General features: G+C 36.8%; 1 protein-coding gene across 3 annotated transcripts in view; it reads left to right on the forward strand.

Annotated features, from left to right (window-relative positions):
• The window catches only part of SNX4 (sorting nexin 4), a 69594-nt gene that overhangs the window by 36748 nt on the left and 14268 nt on the right, over positions 1-18578 (forward strand). For all 3 annotated transcript variants that reach the window (XM_027585753.1, XM_027585752.2, XM_027585754.2), the window contains exons 8-9: positions 3957-4018; positions 16952-17017. In XM_027585753.1, coding sequence (XP_027441554.1) covers positions 3957-4018; positions 16952-17017 — 128 coding nt within the window. The remainder of the gene's footprint in view (positions 1-3956; positions 4019-16951; positions 17018-18578) is intronic.

The raw sequence follows: 18578 nt of genomic DNA on the forward strand, positions 1-18578 counted from the left end.
AGATTGAGCAAGAAGAAAACTGATTTTCATTGAGTCATCCTTATTGCCAGGACCCTTACAAATGTCATCTTATTTAATCCTCACAAAGTTATGTGATGAAGGTCATTTCCATATTTCCAAAAGAAAGATGTAACAAGGCTTGAAGTGGCTTAATAAATCTCCAAAGTCAATCCCTAAAGTAAGAAGGAGCTGGAATTTGAACTCACATTTGTCTGACTGCAAATTCCGTATTTCCTACTACAGTATATGCTGCCTCTTTAGGGAGAAATCAAATTTAAAAGGGAGGGGGGTGGGGCGCCTGGGTGGCTCAGTCGATAAGGGTCTGCTTTTGGCTCAGGTCATGATCCCAGGGTCCTGGGACGAACCCTGCATCGGGCTCCCTGCTCCGCGGGAAGCCTGTTTCTTCCTCTCCCTCTGCCCCTCCCCCTGCTTGTGCTCGCGCGCGCTCTCTCTCTCTCTCTCTCTCTCTCTCTCTCTCTCGCTGTGTCTCTCTCTGTCAAATAAATAAATAAAATCTTAAAAAAAGAGGAAGGAGGTCTCCTCTAAAAAAATAAAAAAATAAAAGGGAAGGGGAACGTTTATCTTTGCAGATACTGTAAAAGTGCAAATTATGATTATTAAGATACTACTTGACCTGTTTGTCCTAAAGATGGTAATATCTGGCATTCTGAAATATTTAGTGATGGTGGCAGTATAAAGTATTAAATGCAACTCGTTTGGGAACCACTGTGGCAGTAAGTATCAATAGTTAAATCTCATAATCTTTGAATCCTTAGGAAATAGTTCAAAAGAAAAGAAAAACTATGCATGTCTAGATTTTCAAAATAAGATCATCTGATAGAATGTCCTGAAACTGTCCTTTTTAACATTAAATCAGCTACTACTTCAGTGAGGATAGAAAAGGCATTCTTAGAGTTCCAAATGATTCTGAGCTGTGTAGAATGATTGGATGAGTCTGTCACATTTCTTCTGCAGTCATAGAATTTGCTAGGTATCACTTTTTCCCTGTCAGTTGTCAGATGATCAGTTTTCAAAAAGAAAGACTTCTCAACAGAAAGGAAATTGAATAGCAGTCAGAACTAAATCATTGGGTACAGCCTCTTTTCCCTGGCACCAGTATTCTTGATTACCAATGACCAATGAATTAATTTGGTTTTAGGTTTCAATCATTTCTATTTTATTTCTCTGCCATTTTTGCTTTTCCTTTTCTCTAGAAATGATAATTTTTGGTTATAGTTTTTCTTTGCCTCATCTTCTTTTTCACTGCCTAATCTAGGTACAAGTCATTTCGTGTTTTAGTTGGCTAGATCCATTTGTTTCCATGAATAGTTGATACCAGAAACATTGGTCTCATAACGAGTGCGGAGTGTCTGTGGTCTAGTTCATGGGTAGGTAGTTCCTCATGTGGTTGCTCACCTTTTTGGTATAGGAAGACTCTCTTGGGCATGCTCTGTGGGTCAAATGATTTTTCAGAGTTCTAATTATTATGGTAGAAGATCCTTTTGTACCAGCTGCCAGGATTGATACACTTTAAAGAAATAAACTTTTAGGTCCTTGGGATTTACAAAGTTTGTCTTTTTCTTTTCTTTCTTTTTTTTTTTTTTAAGATTTTATTTATTTGAGAGAGGGCGAGCATGAGCAGGGGGAAGGGTAGAAGGAGAGGGAGAAGCAGACTCCCCGCTGAGTGGGGAGCCCAACTCGGGACTTGATCCAGGACCCTGAGATTATGACCTGAGCCGAAGGCAGATGCTTAACTGACTGAGCCACCCAGGCGCCCCCAAACTTTGTCTTTGAACATTTATTTTGGATCTGCGTTTTGTACTTAAGTTGCTTGTAGTTTCTGTTCTTACATGGTTAATAAGTGCTCTCCCTCTCTTCCATACTTAATATCTTAGTGGGTGATAAAATGCTCAGCTTTCAAGAAGAGGTTTGATCTTTAAAGTACAAAGATCTAGGAAAGTTAATGGTCTAGAATGGCGTTTTCCATTTCATATTCTCTGGAATGCCAGTTCTGATGATGTTTTCTGGTGCAAACCAGATAATCTCTCTTAAATTGTCATGATTCATATATGTTGTTAAAGGTCTAAAAAGTCCTGTGGAAAAGAAAAGTGTTAAATTTTATTATCTCCCAAACTTACTTGATGATGGAACAACTTTAAAAAAAGCAGACAACTGGGACACCTGGGTGGCTCAGTCGGTTAAGTGTCTGCCTTTGGCTCAGGTCATGATCCCAGGGTCCTTGGATCAAGTCCCATATCGGGCTCCTTGCTCCGTGAGGAGTCTGCTTCCCTCTCCCTCTGCCTGCCACTCTGCCTATCTGTGCTCTCTCTCTCGCTCTCTCTCTCTCTGTCAAATAAATAAATAAATAAAATCTTTAAAAAAAAGCAAACAACCTTTGACACTCTCTATAGGACTCAAAAAATAATTGGGAAATAACATCCTTAGAGAAATTAGTTGAGAGGTCTGGGGACAACTCTGGAATGTTTCAAGCAGAATGAAGACTATGAGCTTTGTCCTGAGTCTAGTGCAGGGATGGGCAGACTTTTACTGAAGGCCAGATAATAAATATTTTCAGCCTTTTGGGCCATATGATCCCTGTCAAATCTATTCAGCTCTGCTATGAAAGCAGCCATAGACAATGCTGACATGAATGTTCTAATAAGACTTTACAGAAACAAGCTGCAGTCCTGTGGGGTGCTGCTCCCTAGTCTAGTGGGCAAGCCAAGGAGAGATGGAAAACATTTTATGTTCCTCTTATACCTGCTCCAAGTATTTACAGTGCTGGTTCATTCACTTTAAGCTGAAAGTATTGAAAGGGTTAGGATTCGTTGTATGGTTAATGCCTAATTCCTCAGATTATTCACATTTGTGTAAGGAATTAGGGAAATAATTTATCCTCAGGGTTTACATTTAGAAACTGTGTACCAAGAATTTTTTTGTGAATTTTTTTTAGGGTTTGGGGTTTTATGTGGGATTACTTTTGGTCTTCAGTTCATGTTCTGACACTTTGGAGGAGAGTTCGTGGTGTTTTGTCTTCTGTAAAATTTGTGTGGATAGCTAGGCAGTGTATATTTCATCTCGACCCAAATTATAATTCTGCTTTTATTAAAATATCTAACGTGTTGGTTAGAAGGAGTTACCGTGATAAAGTAGCAATGAAGTATGTTGTATGTATTCAGCATTTATGTATAAAACTATCAATAAAATTGAAAGTGTTTATTTTTCCTCCTGATAAATGCCACTTTGAGGACTTTATCATAAGGAGATAATCTGAAATTTAGCAAAAACTTTATTCTCAGATATGTTTATTAAAACATTATGTATAATACTAAAAAACTTAAGGATAGCTAAATATCCAACAAGAGTGCTTATGTATTTTATACACTGCTAGGTGGAATTTTATGCAACAATTTAAAGTGGTATTTATTAAAAGTAATATTGACCTGCTGGATAAAAATATTATCACTTTTTAAAAAAACATTTATTTATTTATTTGAGAGAGAGAGAGCATGAGAGGGGAGAGCATCAGGGGGACAAGCAGACTCCCCGCTGAGCGGGGTCCTGATGCGGGAGTTGATCCTGGGACTCTGGGATCATGACCTGAACTGAAGGCAGACGCTTAACCAACTGAGCCACCCAGGTGCCCCATCACTTTTAATATAGGAAATTTTAAAACAATAATTAAAACATGTTTATATATGTTCTTTATTTTTATATGTGTGTGTGTGTGTGTGTGTGTGTGTGTGTGTATAAAAGCAATTACATAAATATGATGACAGCAGGTTTTTTTCCCCTCATGATGAGACTTTGGGAAATTTAAGTTTTTTCTTTTTCATATTTTCCAAATTTATTGTACTAAGCATTTTTTTTAATGAGGAGAAAATTTCTCTTTTTTTAAAGAGTAAACTGTATATAACTTTGATCTAATAGTAATTTCTTTAAAAAATTTATTCCAGAGAGTAGCAGATCGACTCTATGGTGTGTATAAAGTGCATGGGAATTATGGGCGAGTTTTCAGGTAAGCATTATATAAACTTTTAAAATAAATGATTAGCTCTAATTAGCTTTTTGCCTGAGAACTATAATTCTTGAAAATTTATGGGTCTGAAATGTAGTTTAGTTTTTACTTATTTGTTTTTTATGTTATGGCATAATTAATTACTTAATTTTTTATTCAAGTGTACTTAACATACAGTGTTACATTAGTTTCAGTTGTACAGTGTAATGATTCAACAATTCTATACATTTCTCAGTGCTAATCAAGATAAGTGTACTCTTAATCCCCTTCACCTATTTCACCCATTTCCCACTCCTCCCATGCCCCGTACCCCCTTTTGGCAACTACCAGTTTGTTCTTTGTATTTAAGAGTCTGGGTTTTTTTTGTCTGTCTCTTTTTTTTGTTTTGTTTCTTAAATTCCACATATGAGTGAAGTCATGTGGTATTTGTTTTCCTCTGTCTGACATATTTCACTTAATGTTATACTCTCTAGGTCCATTCATGTTGTTGCAAATGGCAAGATTTCATTCTTTTTTATTTTTTTTATAAAGACTTTTATTGATTATTTGACAGAGAGAGACACAGCGAGAGAGGGAACACAAGCAGGGGGAGTGGGAGAGGGAGAAGCAGGCTTCCCGCGGAGCAGGGAGCCTGATGCAGGGCTCGATCCCAGGACCCTGGGATCATGACCTGAGCTGAAGGCAGACACTTAACGACTGAGCCACCCAGGCGCCCCTCATTCTTTTTTATGGTTGAGTGATATTCCATTGTGTGTCTGTATACACACACAATGGATAAGGGATATGAGAGCTAGATATATATTTATATCCTTATATTTTTATATATCTAGTCACATCTTCTTTCTCCATTCACCTATGGATGGACAGTTGGGTTGCTTCCATGTCTTGGCTATTACACATAATGTTGCAACATACACAGGGGTGCATATATCTTTCCGAATTAGTGTTTTTGTTTTCTTTGGGTAAAGAAAATTTGGGTAAATTCCTAGTAGTGAAATTACTGGATCATATGGTAATACTGTTTTTAATTTTTTGAGGAACTTCAATACTGTTTTCCATAGTGGTTGCACCCCCATTGACAGTGCAGGAGGATTTCTTTTTCCCCGCATCCTCACCAACACTTGTTACCTCTTGTCGTTTTGATTCTAGCCATTTTGACAGATGTGAGGTAATACCTCATTGTGGTTTTGATTTGCATTTCCCTGATGATTAGTGATGTTGAGAATCTTTTCATGTGTCTGTTGTCCCATCTGTATTTCTTCTTTGGAAAAAATGTCTATTCGGGTCTTCTGCCTATTTTTAATTGGATTATTTGTGGGGTTTTGCTGTTAGTTTGTATAGGTTCTTTATATATTTTGGATATTAACCCCTTATCAGATATATCATTTGCAAATATCTTCTTTCATTCAGTAGGTTGTGTGTTCATTTTGTTGATTGTTTCCTTCCCTGTCCAAATGCTTTTTATTTTGGTATAGTCCCAATAGTTTATTTTAGCTTTTGTTTCTTCTACCTGAGGACACATATCTAGAAAAATGTTTCCTTTGGCTGATGTCAAAGAGGTTACTGCCTGTATTTTCTTCTAAGAGTTAATGGTTTCAGGTCTTGCATTTATGTCCTTAATCCAATTTGAGTTTATTTTTGTGGGTGGTGAAAAAAAGTGGTCCATTTTCATTCTTTTGCATGTAGCTGTCGAGTTTTCCTAGCACCATTTGTTGAAGATACTCTCTTTTTTTCATTGTATATTCTTGCCTCCTTTATTGTAGATTGACCGTATAAGTGTGTGTTTATATCTGGGCTTCTATTCTGTTCCATTGATCTGTGTATCTGTTTTTGTGCCAATACCATATTGTTTTGATTACTACAGCTTTGTAGTATATCTTGAAATCTGGGGCTGTGTTACCTGCAGCTTTGCTTTTCTTTCTTAAGATTGCTTTGGCTATTCGGGGTCTTTTGTGGTTCCATACAGATTTTAGGATTATTTGTTTTGGTTCCATGAAAACTGCTATTTGGTATTTTGATAGGGATTGCATTTAAATCTCTAGATTGCTTTAGGTAGTTTGGCACATTTTAACAATATTGGTTCTTTCAGTCCATGAATATGGAATGTCTTTTTATTTGTGTCCTCTTCAATTTCTTTCATTAATGTCTTATAGTTTTCAGAGATGACAGGTCTTTCACCTCCTTGGTATTTTATTATTTCTAGTGCAGTTATAAATGGTTCTTAATTTTTCTTTCTGCTGCATTATTAGTGTATAGAAATGTAGTAGTTTTCTGTATATCAGTTTTGTGTCCTGCAACTTTACTGAATTCATTTATCAGTTCTAGTAGTTTTATGTTGGAGTCCTTCGGGTTTTCTATATAGAGTATCATGTCATTTGCAAATAGCGAAAGTTTTACTTCTTCCTTACCAATTTGGATGACTTTTATTTCTTTTTCTTGTCTGCTTGGCTGTGGCTAGAACTTCCAGTCCTGTAACAGTGGTGAGAGTTGACATCCTTGTTCCTTTACTGATCTTAGAGGAAAATGTTTCAGTTTTTCAGCATTGAGTATATGTTAACTGTGGGTTTTTCACGTATGGCCTTTTATTAATGTTGAGGTATGTTCCTTCTAAACCCACTTTGTTGAAAGTTTTTATCAAGAATGGGTGTTATACTTCATCATATGCTTTTTCTGCATTTATGGAGATGTTTGTATGGTTTTTATTCTTTCTCTTGTTAATGTGATGTATCATGTTGATTGATTTGTGAATATCGAACCACCCTTGCATTGCTGGAATAAACCCCACTTGACTGTCGGAAAAGATCCTTTTAATGTATTTATTGTTCAATTTGGTTTGCTAATATTTTATTGAGAGTTTTTGCATTTATGTTCATCAGAGATATTGGTCTGTAGTTTTGTTTTGTTTTGTTTTGGTAGTATCTGTCTGGTTTTGGTATCAGGACAATGCTGGCCTCGTAAAATGAACTTGGAAGTTTTCCCTCTTCTGTTTTTTGGAATAGTTTGAGAATACATATTAGCTCTTTCTTAAATGTTTGGTAAAATTCACTTGTGCAGCCGTCTGATCCTGGACTTTTGTTTGTTGGCAGTTTTTTAAATTACTCTTTCATTTTCATAGCCAGTAATCAGTCTGTTCAAATTTTCTATTTCTTCCTGATTCAGTTTTGGAGGGCTCTGTTTCTAGGAATTTTACCCATTTCCTCTAGGCTGTTCAATTTGTTGGCATATATAATTTTTTCAAATGACTAGCTCCTAATGATATCAATATCAAAGAGTTTTGTTTTGAAATGATGTCCTATAATGGTAGTTTTCAAAGTTTTTGTTTTAAAGTATTTCTTTCAATAAAAAATAAGAAATCCAATATATTGAGCAGATAAAAATGTAATTACTCTGAAGCAGTGACCACTGCCCTTTACTTTGTTGGCAGAATGCCTAAGAAGATTCCATTAGAAATCACTGTTTTATGGAGTTAGTGATATTCTTTTTTTTCTTTCTTGGTGTTACTTTATAATTTCTTTTTTTTTTTTTAAAGATTTTATTTATTTATTTGAGAGAGAGAGAATGAGAGATAGAGAGCATGAGAGGGAAGAGGGTCAGAGGGAGAAGCAGACTCCCTGATCAGCAGGGAGCCCGATGTGGGACTCGATCCTGGGATTCCAGGATCATGACCTGAGCCGAAGGCAGTCGTTTAACCAGCTGAGCCACCCAGGCGCCCTACTTTATAATTTCTGAAGGATTTTGCAAGATGAGTTTTTCAGTCTTGGAGTAATTTTAGTGTTAATTAATTTAGAATATCTGCTTGTGTATAGTGCTTGCATATTGTGGTTATTTTTGAACCTTTTGTGATTTTTTTCTGTGTGTTATTTTGGTTGTGACATCTTAGAAGTTGTTATCCAAATCTTTTTATAAGAAAATGACCTTGCTAATTTAGTTCCATTATAAGTCCTTTTGATTGGATTAATTTAAAAATGATTCATTTTACATTTTTAAATAGGTAATACAATCATATGGCACAAAATTCAATAGGAATAAATGCTTTTACAGTGAAATGTCTCCCTTCTCTGTTAACTATCCAGGTCTCCTTCTCTGAGACAGCTAATATGAGTTTTCTTGGTTTCTTATGTATCCCTCTAGTAAAATGTAACACTATAAATATATTAACATACAAATGCATGCATTTTTCCCTCTTTCTTTTTTGAACATGAAAAGGGAGCATGTTGTATACATTGCTATGTTGCCTTGTTTTACCTTGCTTTTTTTTTTACTTAAGAACTGCTCTCCAAGATAGATTGTTATCATTAAATGACTGTATTGAGTTTTATCAAGGAGGAGGAGGATCATAGTTTATTTAACCAATTTCTTCTTGTTAATGATTTCTAGTCTTCTGTTATTTCACTCACTGCTGCAATAAATATTCTTGTTCATGTCATTTCACATGTGTATGAGTATGTTTGTAGGAAAAAATTCTACAGGTTCTCCAAGTGTTGTTACTGACTCTTAAGGATAATTGCATTTGTAGTTTTGGTAGATATTGCCAAATTGCCCTACATAGAAGCTATTAACCTCTCACCAGCAAAGTACTAGTATCTGTTTTCTTACACCATTATTCAACAATATGTTAGTAAGCTTTTGTCTTTACCAGACTGATGATGAGGAATGGTTTCTCACTGTAGTTGTAATATGCATTTCTTTAATTATGAATGAAGTCCAACTTTTTTTCTTACAATTAACAGACTTTTTTTTTTCCTGTTTCATAATCTGTCTGTACATATCTGTTGCCCCTTTTTTTTCTATTGGGCTGATTAGTTTCTTTTTTTAAAACAAATTTTTGAGAGAGTGCGTGAGTGGGGGAAGGAGAAAGAGGGGGAGGGAGAGGGAGAAGAGGTGGGTTGATTGGTTTCTTGATTGATATACAGGAGTTCTTTATCTTTTGGGAGAATTAGGGCTTTGCGAAATGATTTGCAATTTTTTTTCCACTTTTGTTATGTATTTTGACTTTTTGTATGGTGGCTTTTGATACACAGAAATATTCTATTTATTAAACTCAGTTACATATAAACGATTAATTTTTCTCCTTTCAAAAACAATAGCCTCTGACTTTTGTGTATATCTTAATGACGTTTTATTCACTATGGAGTATAAAAAATACTTCTCATTCCTTCTATATTTTTGTGGTTTTATAAATTTTTGATTCATCTGAAATTTATTTGAATGTCAGATGTAAGATATGGAGCCAAATATATTTAATTAACTTGTGAGAATAGCATATTATCCATAAGACTTTGGTTGATCAATACATTGAAACTAAATGCGGGTTGGGATGATACCAGGATTATATGACATTTTTTATTATTTTTTTCATCATGATAAATGTGCTCTTTAATCCCCATCATCTATTTAACTCATCCCGCCACCCACCTCCCCTCTGGTAACCATCAGTTTGTTCTCTATAGTTAAGAGTCTGTTTCTTGGTTTGTCTCTTGTCTTTTTTTTTTTTTCTTTTGCTCATTTGTTTTGTTTCTTAAATTCCACATGTGAGTGAGAGCATATGGTATTTGTCTTTCTTTGACTGACTTATTTAGCATTGTACTCTGTAGCTCTATCCATGTTGTTGCAAATGGCAAGATTTCATTCTTTTTTATGGCCAAATAATACTCCGTTATATACGTATACCACATCTTCTTTAACCATTCTTCAGTTGACATACACTTGGGCTGCTTCCATAGTTTTGCTATTGTAAATAATGTTTCAGTACATGGGGGTGCATGTATCCCTTTGAATTAGTGTTTTTGTATTTTTGGGGGGTAAATACTCAAGTAGTATGACTGCTGGATCATAGGGTATTTCTATTTTTAATTTTTTGAGGAACCTCCATAGTTTTCCAGAGTGGCTGTACCAGTTTGTATTCCCACCAACAGTGCCAGAGGGTTTTGCTTTCTCCACATTCTCCGCTAACACTTGCTGTTTCTTGTGTTTTTGATTTTAGCCATTTGGACTCGTGTCAGATGATATCTCATTTTAGTTTTGATTTGTGTTCCTCTGATGATGAGTGTTGTTGAACATCTTTTCATGTGTCTGCCGGCCATCTGTATGTCTTCTTTGGAGAAATATCTATTCATGTTTTCTGCCCATTTTTAAATTGGATTATTTATTTTTTGTGTATTGAGTTGTATCAGTTCTTTATTTTAGATACTAACCCTTTATCGGATATGTCATTTGTAATATCTTCTCCTATTCTGAAGGTTGCCTTTAGTTTTGCTGATTGTTTCCTTTGCTGTGCAGAAACTTTTTATTGTGATGTAGTCCCAATAGTTTATTTTTGCTTTTATTTCCTTGCCTCCGGAAACATATAGAAAAAATGTTGCCATGGCAATATCAGAGATTACTGCTGGTGCTCTCTTCAAGGATTTTTATGGTTTCAGGTCTCACATTTAGGTCTTTAATCCATTTTTTTAAAAAGATTTTATTTATTTATTTGACAGGGAGATAGAGAGCACAAGTAGGCAGAGCAGCAGGCAGAGGGGGAAGGAGAAGCAGGCTCTCTGCCGAGCAGGGAGCCAGATGCGGGACTCGATCCCAGGACCCTGGGATCATGACCTGAGCCGAAGGCAGCCACTTAATCAACTGAGCCACTCAGGTGCCCCTAATTCATTTTGAGTTTATTTTTGTGTATGGTGAAAGACAGTGGTCTGTCCAGTTTTCCCAACACATTTGTTGAAGAGACATTTTTTAATGAAGAGAAGTATATTGACATTGTAAGAATATAAACAGGAGTATATGGCTAAACATGAAGGAATAGTATGGGAATAAAGGCAAATAGTAAGCACCTTTCTGAAGTCTGTTTCGTTATGTTTGACTCATTTACAGTTGCATTTAGATTTATTCACATGCGTCAGCCCTGACTTTTAAAACATTTCCAGAGTTGAACTCCAGTTAAGTTTGGGAATATCCTCATTTGAAAATTAACACAGGGGTGCCTGGCTGGCTTAGTCGGTAGAGCATGTGGTTCTTGATCTTTGGTCTGTAAGTTCAAGCCCTGTATTTGGTGTAGAGATTACTTAAAAATAAAACCTTAAGGGGCACGTGGGTGGCTCAGTCGGTTAAGCAACCGCCTTTGGCTCAGGTCATGATCCCAGGGTCCTGGGATCGAGCCCCACATCAGGCTCCCTGCTCAACGGGGAGCCTGCTTCTCCCTGTCCCACTGCTGCTCCCCCTGCCTGTGGTCTCCTGCTCTCTCTCTGTCAAATAAATAAAATCTTAAAAAAAAATTAACATAAATCAGACACTCCTGAAGGTAGCACATTTATTATAGTAAGTAAATGGACTTGTTTGAGAAACATGCAGATAAAAGGTCACTTGGTTGAATCAAATTTTAAGAAAATTATTTGCATTAATTTCTTGTGATGAAATATTCTACAGTTTGGTCTTTTTGCCAACTCAATAAATTAATAGAGAACCATTTTACATCTAAAATATTTTTTTAAAAGATTTTATTTATTTATACATGAGAGACAGAGGCAGAGGGAGAAGCAGGCTCCCTGCGGAGCAGAGAGCCCGATGTGGGACTCAATCCCAGGGCCTGGGATCATGACCTGAGCCGAAGGCAGACACTTAACCGACTGAGCCACCCAGGTGTCCCTAAAATATTTTGTGAAAAGTGAGCCAGGGAAACGAGAGGTGGTTGAGGTAATTTTAGTAGGTGATGAAGAACCTGAACCAGAGTGGTTGCTAGTAGATACATTTGCTGAACTTCTGCTGCCGTGGTAGGTGCTAGGTTACCAAGATTTAACTTGTAAGCAGTTGAATGACTAGAAAGATTGTGGTAGACAATGTAGGAGAAATAGCAGGTTTGAGGGATGAGTGAAAGGTTTCTGTTTTGGATAGATTGCATTTGAATCAAAGATTTCTGTTAAGCAATTGGAAATTTGGATCAGCAGTTTAAGAGGCTGGTGAGAATATGAGTTGTGTATAAAGGATGAATCCTAATAGAGTGATTTTTGAAAATGTAGGGTTAGGTGATACTGTCAAAAGGTTAGAGTAAGTCTGTGAGAAACTCAGGGCCAAACCTTGGGAAATACCTCTGTGTTCAAGGATCAGGCAGAGGGGCGCCTGGCTGATTCAGTTGGTAGAACGTGCAACTCTTGATCTCGGGGTTGTGAGTTTGAGCCCCACATTGGGTGTAAAAATTATTTTTAAAAAATCTTTAAAAAGGGGGATCAGGCAAAGAAAAAGAACCAGTGAGGGAGATATTAGAAAATTGGTGAAGAACTAGGACTGTGCAATGTCAAGCAAGTGAAGGGAACACTTCAAGAAGTTGGAGTTACACTTGTAGGGGAATTGAGTCTGATGAAAAGGGGAAACGGGTAAGTAAATCTTTGGTGGTAATTTGGAGAGTAGTTTGGTTTGAGTGGTATGATGTTATTGCAGTAGTCTAGGAATGAGAAGAAAGTATTAAGAACGGGAAGACAGCAAGTTACTGGTTAGACTTTTAAGGAAGTCCCTGAGGTTATTCTTGAAGGGGAGAAACAGGGTCTGTTTTGTTTTGTGTAGGGGAGCAGGGATGAAAGGGTGGATGGGAGAGAAGACTGAGAAGATACAGAGCTGTCTTAAAGCAGAGGAGTGGTAAATTGTAGGAGGCAACGTTAGTCTCTGTCTCAATGAAGCAAGTGTTTCTGCTGAGAACAAGTCAGGTGATTTCTTTGGTTAGGAAGCTTGAGGGGAGTGATATAGGGCAGTCTGTCTCAAATGCAGAGAAGTCTTGAACTTGGTGGCACAAGTTACAGGGCACCCGCCTTTACTTCCCCTTAGCAGCTCCACCAGGGATTGGCTGGAAGGCGCTGGGGCAAGTGCAGTCTCTCTGAAAGCTTGAGTTCTTGATGTACATGCAAAATTTGCATTTTATTCCGTAAAACATCTACGGTTGTTTAAATATATATATAAAACTTTTTTCCCCCTCAAATGTAAAAGTAAAAGTCATCCTTCAGAAGAATTGTGCCGTGTTTATCATATGGCTTCAAATATCTATTATGAAGTATCCCAGTTTGAGAGGCACTGTTAAGGGTATTAATTAGGAATGTTAGTGAGGATCGCTGAGTAGTGCCAGTTGGTGGGGGAGTGTTTTTTTATCTTTTGAGTACTGCTGACCTATAAGATTAATGAAAAAATTCAAGATGAGTGTCACTTAATTGGAAAAAAGCTTACTTTGTTTTTATTTTTGGTTTGAAATTTGAGAAGGGAAGAAATACAAAGCTGCTTTCATCCTTTGTTTTTTTGTTTGTGTGTTGTTAAGTAGGGCCCAATATGGGGCTTGAACTCACGACCCTGAGATCAAGACCTGAGCTGATATCACGAGTTGGGTGCTTAACTGACTGAGCCACCCCTTAAAAATATTAAATAATCTGTACACCCAATGTGGGGCTCAGACTTAGAACCCTGAGATCAAGAGTTACATGCTCTACTGACTGAAGCAGCTAGGTGCCCCTGGAGTTCATAGAGGGACTTCAGGTTGTCTGAAGTTTCTGAGATTACATGCCAAATTTTGTTTGTGATTTTTTTTCCTCCTTAGGGAAAAGGTCCATAGTTTTCATCAGATTCTACAAAAGATCCAAGACCCTTTTTGATCTGGTTCATCTGTGACAATTACCCACCCATTAAGTACTTTGAGATTCAATTATTTCTCTTAACAATGTTGATGTTAAGTCAGCTACCCTTTAATAGTTCCTTGTATGTTAATGGTTCCTACTCTCCCCTGTAAACTGGTTAGCATTTTCTATTTCCAATCCTAGACATATCCTTGGACCCCAGGTTAGAACCTTTTGTTTAGTAGTGCTTCTTAAACTTTAATGGGCGTACAGATCTCCTGGAGAACTATATATATTGAATTTGAGGTGACAGAGGTATGTAAAATGAATATTTTGATACAGTAGATCTGGAATGGGTTCTGTGATCCTGCATTTCTTTCTTTCTTTCTAAGATTTTATTTATTTATTTGTCAGAGAGAGAGAGCACAAGCAGGTGGAGCTCAGGCAGAGGGTGGAGCACAGGCAGAGGGAGAAGCAGGCTCCCCACTGAGCAGGGAGCCTGATGTGGAACTTGATCCCAGGACCCTGGCATCATTACCTGAGCCAAAGGCAGGCAACCGACTGAGCCATCCAGGCGTCCCTGTGATCCTGCATTTCTAATGAAATTCTAGGTGATGCTGTTGGTAGACCACAGTTTGAGTAGCAGAAGGCTAAGACTATATGTACCTTGAGGTCTTGTGCTGGTACATAGAATCCAGTACATGTTTCCCTCCTCACATTTATTAATTCACTTATTGGTTCATTTTTTCATTTTACCTGCAGGTTATAAATACCATGTATTTATCAGGCCCTAAACTGCTTAATAGGCATACATAGGTGATAAAGTGTGAGTCCTCCCTTCCTTGAACTAGTTTTTAGTCTTGTTTGGTAAGCAAAGGAATTAAATTTGGTTATGTTGGCCTTGAGTTGGTGGCACATAGTAAGGTGCTCAAAGATTAATGAGATGGATGAAGTACTTTTGGGATATCCAATAGACAGTTGATCTGGACTATCCATTAATTCTTTTTTTTTTTTTTTCTTAGAGAGAGGGGAAGAGAGGCTGGGGCAAGGAGAGAGGCAGAGGAAAAGGAAGAGAGAGAATCTTAAGCAGGCTTCATGCCCAGCATGGAGTCCCACACAAGGCTCAGTCTCACAACCCTGAGATCATGACCTGAGCCAAAATCAAGAGTCAGATGCTTAACTGACTGAGCCACCCAGATGCCCCGTGGCGTTAATTCTGGTAACATGACCTACAGTTACATTAACTGTGATCGCTGCATTTCATTTTTGGCTAGTTATATTTGTCATCTGCCAAAACCCTTAGGTTCCTTTTTCTTTTTTTTTTTTTAAGATTTTATTTACTTATTTGACAGAGAGAGACACAGCGAGAGAGGGAACACAAGCAGGGGGAGTGGGAGAGGGAGAAGCAGGCCTCCTGAAGAGCAGGGAGCCTGATGCGGGCCTCGATCCCAGGACCCTGGGATTATGACCTGAGCCGAAGGCAGACGCTTAACGACTGAGCCACCCAGGCACCCCACTTAGATTCCTTTTTCATGTGAAGAACAGGGCTTTGAATATATTGAATATGAGGTGACAGAGGTATGTAAAAGCAGAATTGTCCTGTAGGCATTATAAATGTGGCTTTAGTAAAAAAAAAAAAAGGTTAATTTGCTATTACTATCTTGAGAGTAGTTAAAAACATATAAGGAAGGAAAATTATTAGAGGGAGCCTTACCTGTTTTGTTACTTAATCATAACCATAGTGTTGCATAGGTGATTTATATGTTTGTTTTGCTTTGATAATATTAAAAATCATGTGAGATTTTCTTCCTTCTAATACTATAAGCATATAATCTGGTATTTCAACAACATAAAAATATGTATAAGAACTACATATTAACAAAATAATAGTGTTTTAAAATTTTTTCTTTTATGATATGGTGCAGTTGAAGAGGCTTATGCATTCTTTACATAGGAGAAAAATTACAAATAACCTGAATGGCCAGGAAAATGGTTTAAAAAAAACTGAGTTGCCATATGAAACAATGCTTGAAATAAATTGTTTTAATAACACGGGAAAACACTGGAAAAAAGCATGATACAAAATTGCATATACCACATGATCTCAGCCACGTTAAAATGAGTAAATAAAAAGACTGGAAGGAAATATATCTAATAATGTCATCTCTTGGTATTTGGGATTGCAGATTTATTTTTTCAGTTTACTATAATATACATAATTAACTCCCATAAAAAGGAATTTCCATGAGAAGCATTTTGTAGAAATGACAACAAAGGGCGCCTGGCTGGCTCAGTCAGTAGATTATGTGACTCTTTTTTTTTTTTAAGATTTATTTATTTATTTTGAGAGAGAGAGAATGAGAGAGAGAGAGTACATGGGCGGGGAGGGTCGGAGGGAGAAGCAGGCTCCTTGCTGAGGAGGGAGCCCGATGCGGGACTCGATCCCGGGACTCCAGGATCATGACCTGAGCCGAAGGCAGTTGCTTAACCAACTGAGCCACCCAGGCGCCCAGATTATGTGACTCTTGATCTCGGGTTCTGAGTTCAAGCCCCATGTTTGGTATAGAGATTACTTAAAAATAATAAAATAAAATAAAATAAATCTTTTTTAAAAAAAAGAAATGACAAAACAGTGATCTGCGGTTCTATAGACTTTCTCATCAACTAGTGCAATTATTGAAGCTTTACTGTGTACCTAATGTTTCTGTACAGTTTTCTTTTTTTGTTAGCTTAAATGTGTTCATCAGAATCATCCATGGAGCTTTAGAAAGTACCCATATCTCGGCTCTACCTCTGAGATTCTGAATAAGTAGATCAAGAGCAGGGCTAGCGTCCATAGTTCCTAGAGCTCTACAATTGACTTAAATAGCAGCCTAGCTGAGGAAGCTGTCTATAAGCAGAAGCTGTTTTGTGTGATACTTACTTTGCACTTAGCAGCGGCAGGTAGCAACTTTTGAACTAACAATTTAAAGCTTTCACTTGCATTTAGTTGTTAAACTTAAGGGGAAAGCAGCATATTTGAGTCACAGAAAATAAATCCAAATACAGATACTACATTGTTTAAAAGATAGCTAGAAAGAAAACCTTATAAAATACCCCATTTCAAAATATTCCATATCTGGGGGCACCTGGGTGGCTCAGTCGTTAAGCGTCTGCCTTCGGCTCAGGTCATGATCCTGGGGTCCTGGGATCGAGCTGGGCTCCCTGCTCAGCGGGAAGCCTGCTTCTTCCTCTCCCACTCCCCCTGCTTGTGTTCCTTCTCTCGCTGTGTCTCTCTTCGTCAAATAAATAAAATCTTTAAAAAAAAATCCATATCTAATTCATGGTGTGTTTGCTTTTATCCTTCTCTCCCTAGTGAGTGGAGTGCCATAGAGAAAGAAATGGGGGACGGACTGCAGAGTGCTGGTCACCATATGGACGTGTAAGTACCTAGAGCAGTTAAGGTAAAACCCAGGGTGAAGTCTAGTGGTGAAATGTTAGTGATTCTTCTGTTTTTATCAAGTTTGCTGGCTTTTATATTATACACTCTGGATCCAGATCTGACTTACACAAGTTTATTTCAGGAATGAAGGTTAATTTAAAACATTGAAAAGATCAATCAGTCCAATTCATATATTAGAAGAAAGAAGAAAACCTGCATGTTAATTTCGGTACATGTAGAAAAACCTTTCAACATGCACTCAAAGTAAAAATTCTCATCAAACTAGGATTAAAAGAAATTTCTTCAATTTAAAACTTAAAACTAGTATTGTACCTAATACTGAAATACTGAAAACTTATAGATAATATTGTACTTAATAGTGAAGTATTGATGCCTTTCCCTAAGATCAAGCAGTAAGGCAAGGTTGTATGCTATTACCACTTCTAGTAAACATTGTACTAGAAGCCCTAGTCAGGCAAGAAAATCAAATAAGAGGCATCACTCTTAGGAAGAATTAAAACTACCTTTTTCTGTAGTTAACAGGATCTTTTACATGGAAAATCATAAAGAATCAGCCAAAAATATTACAGAACTAATAGCTGAATTTAATGAGGATGCAGAATATAAGATCAATATATAAAAAATAAAGTGTTTTTATATACTAGCAACAATTGGAAGATAAAAATCAAAAACCAATACTTTTTATAATAGCATCAAAACAAAATATTACAGATTAACTTAATGAAAGATGTGAAATACTTCTACACTGAAGACTTTATATACTGAGAGAAAATCTTGAAGACCTAAATAAATGGGGAGAATAAATGTATGTGCTCGTGGATTGGAAGACTCAGTAGTGTTAATATGTCCGTTCCTCCCAAACTGCAGTCCCAATCAAAATTCTGATAACTTTTTAATAGAAATTGGTATACTAATTCTAAAACTTATATGGAAATTCAAAGGACCTAGAGAGGCCAAAACAGTCTTGAGAAAGAACAAACCTGGAATATATTACCTAATTTCAAGACTTACTATAAAGATATAGTTATCAAGATAGGTATTGACATAATGGTAAACAGATCAGTGGAACAGAATAAAGCCCTGATATAGACCAGCATTTAAATAGTACATCTCAAGAAATGGTTCTGGAATAACTGGTTACCTACAAGGAAAAAAATTAACCTTGAGCTATTTCTCATACCTTACATAAAAACTAATGCAATTTGGATCATATACATAAGTATAAAAGCTAAAATTACAGCTTTTAGTAGAAAACACATGAGAATATCGTTGCAACCTTCAAATTAGCAAAGATTTCTTAAAGAGAACATGAAAGGAAAAAAATGTTTAAATGGTAAATTGTTCTTTATCAAAATTAAACATTTTGCTTATCAAGATACTGTTGGAGGTGGGGAGGAACGTGGGGAGTTAGTGTTAGAGAAGATGAAGACAGTCTGGTGATGGATAGTGGTTAATGGTTGCACAACACTGTGAATGTACTTAATGCCACTTAACTGTACACTTAAAAATTATTAAAAGGTAAATTTTATGTTATGTTTAT

Source organism: Zalophus californianus, chromosome 1 (assembly GCF_009762305.2).
Source record: "Zalophus californianus isolate mZalCal1 chromosome 1, mZalCal1.pri.v2, whole genome shotgun sequence".
In the NCBI taxonomy this organism is placed as follows: Eukaryota; Metazoa; Chordata; class Mammalia; order Carnivora; family Otariidae; genus Zalophus; species Zalophus californianus.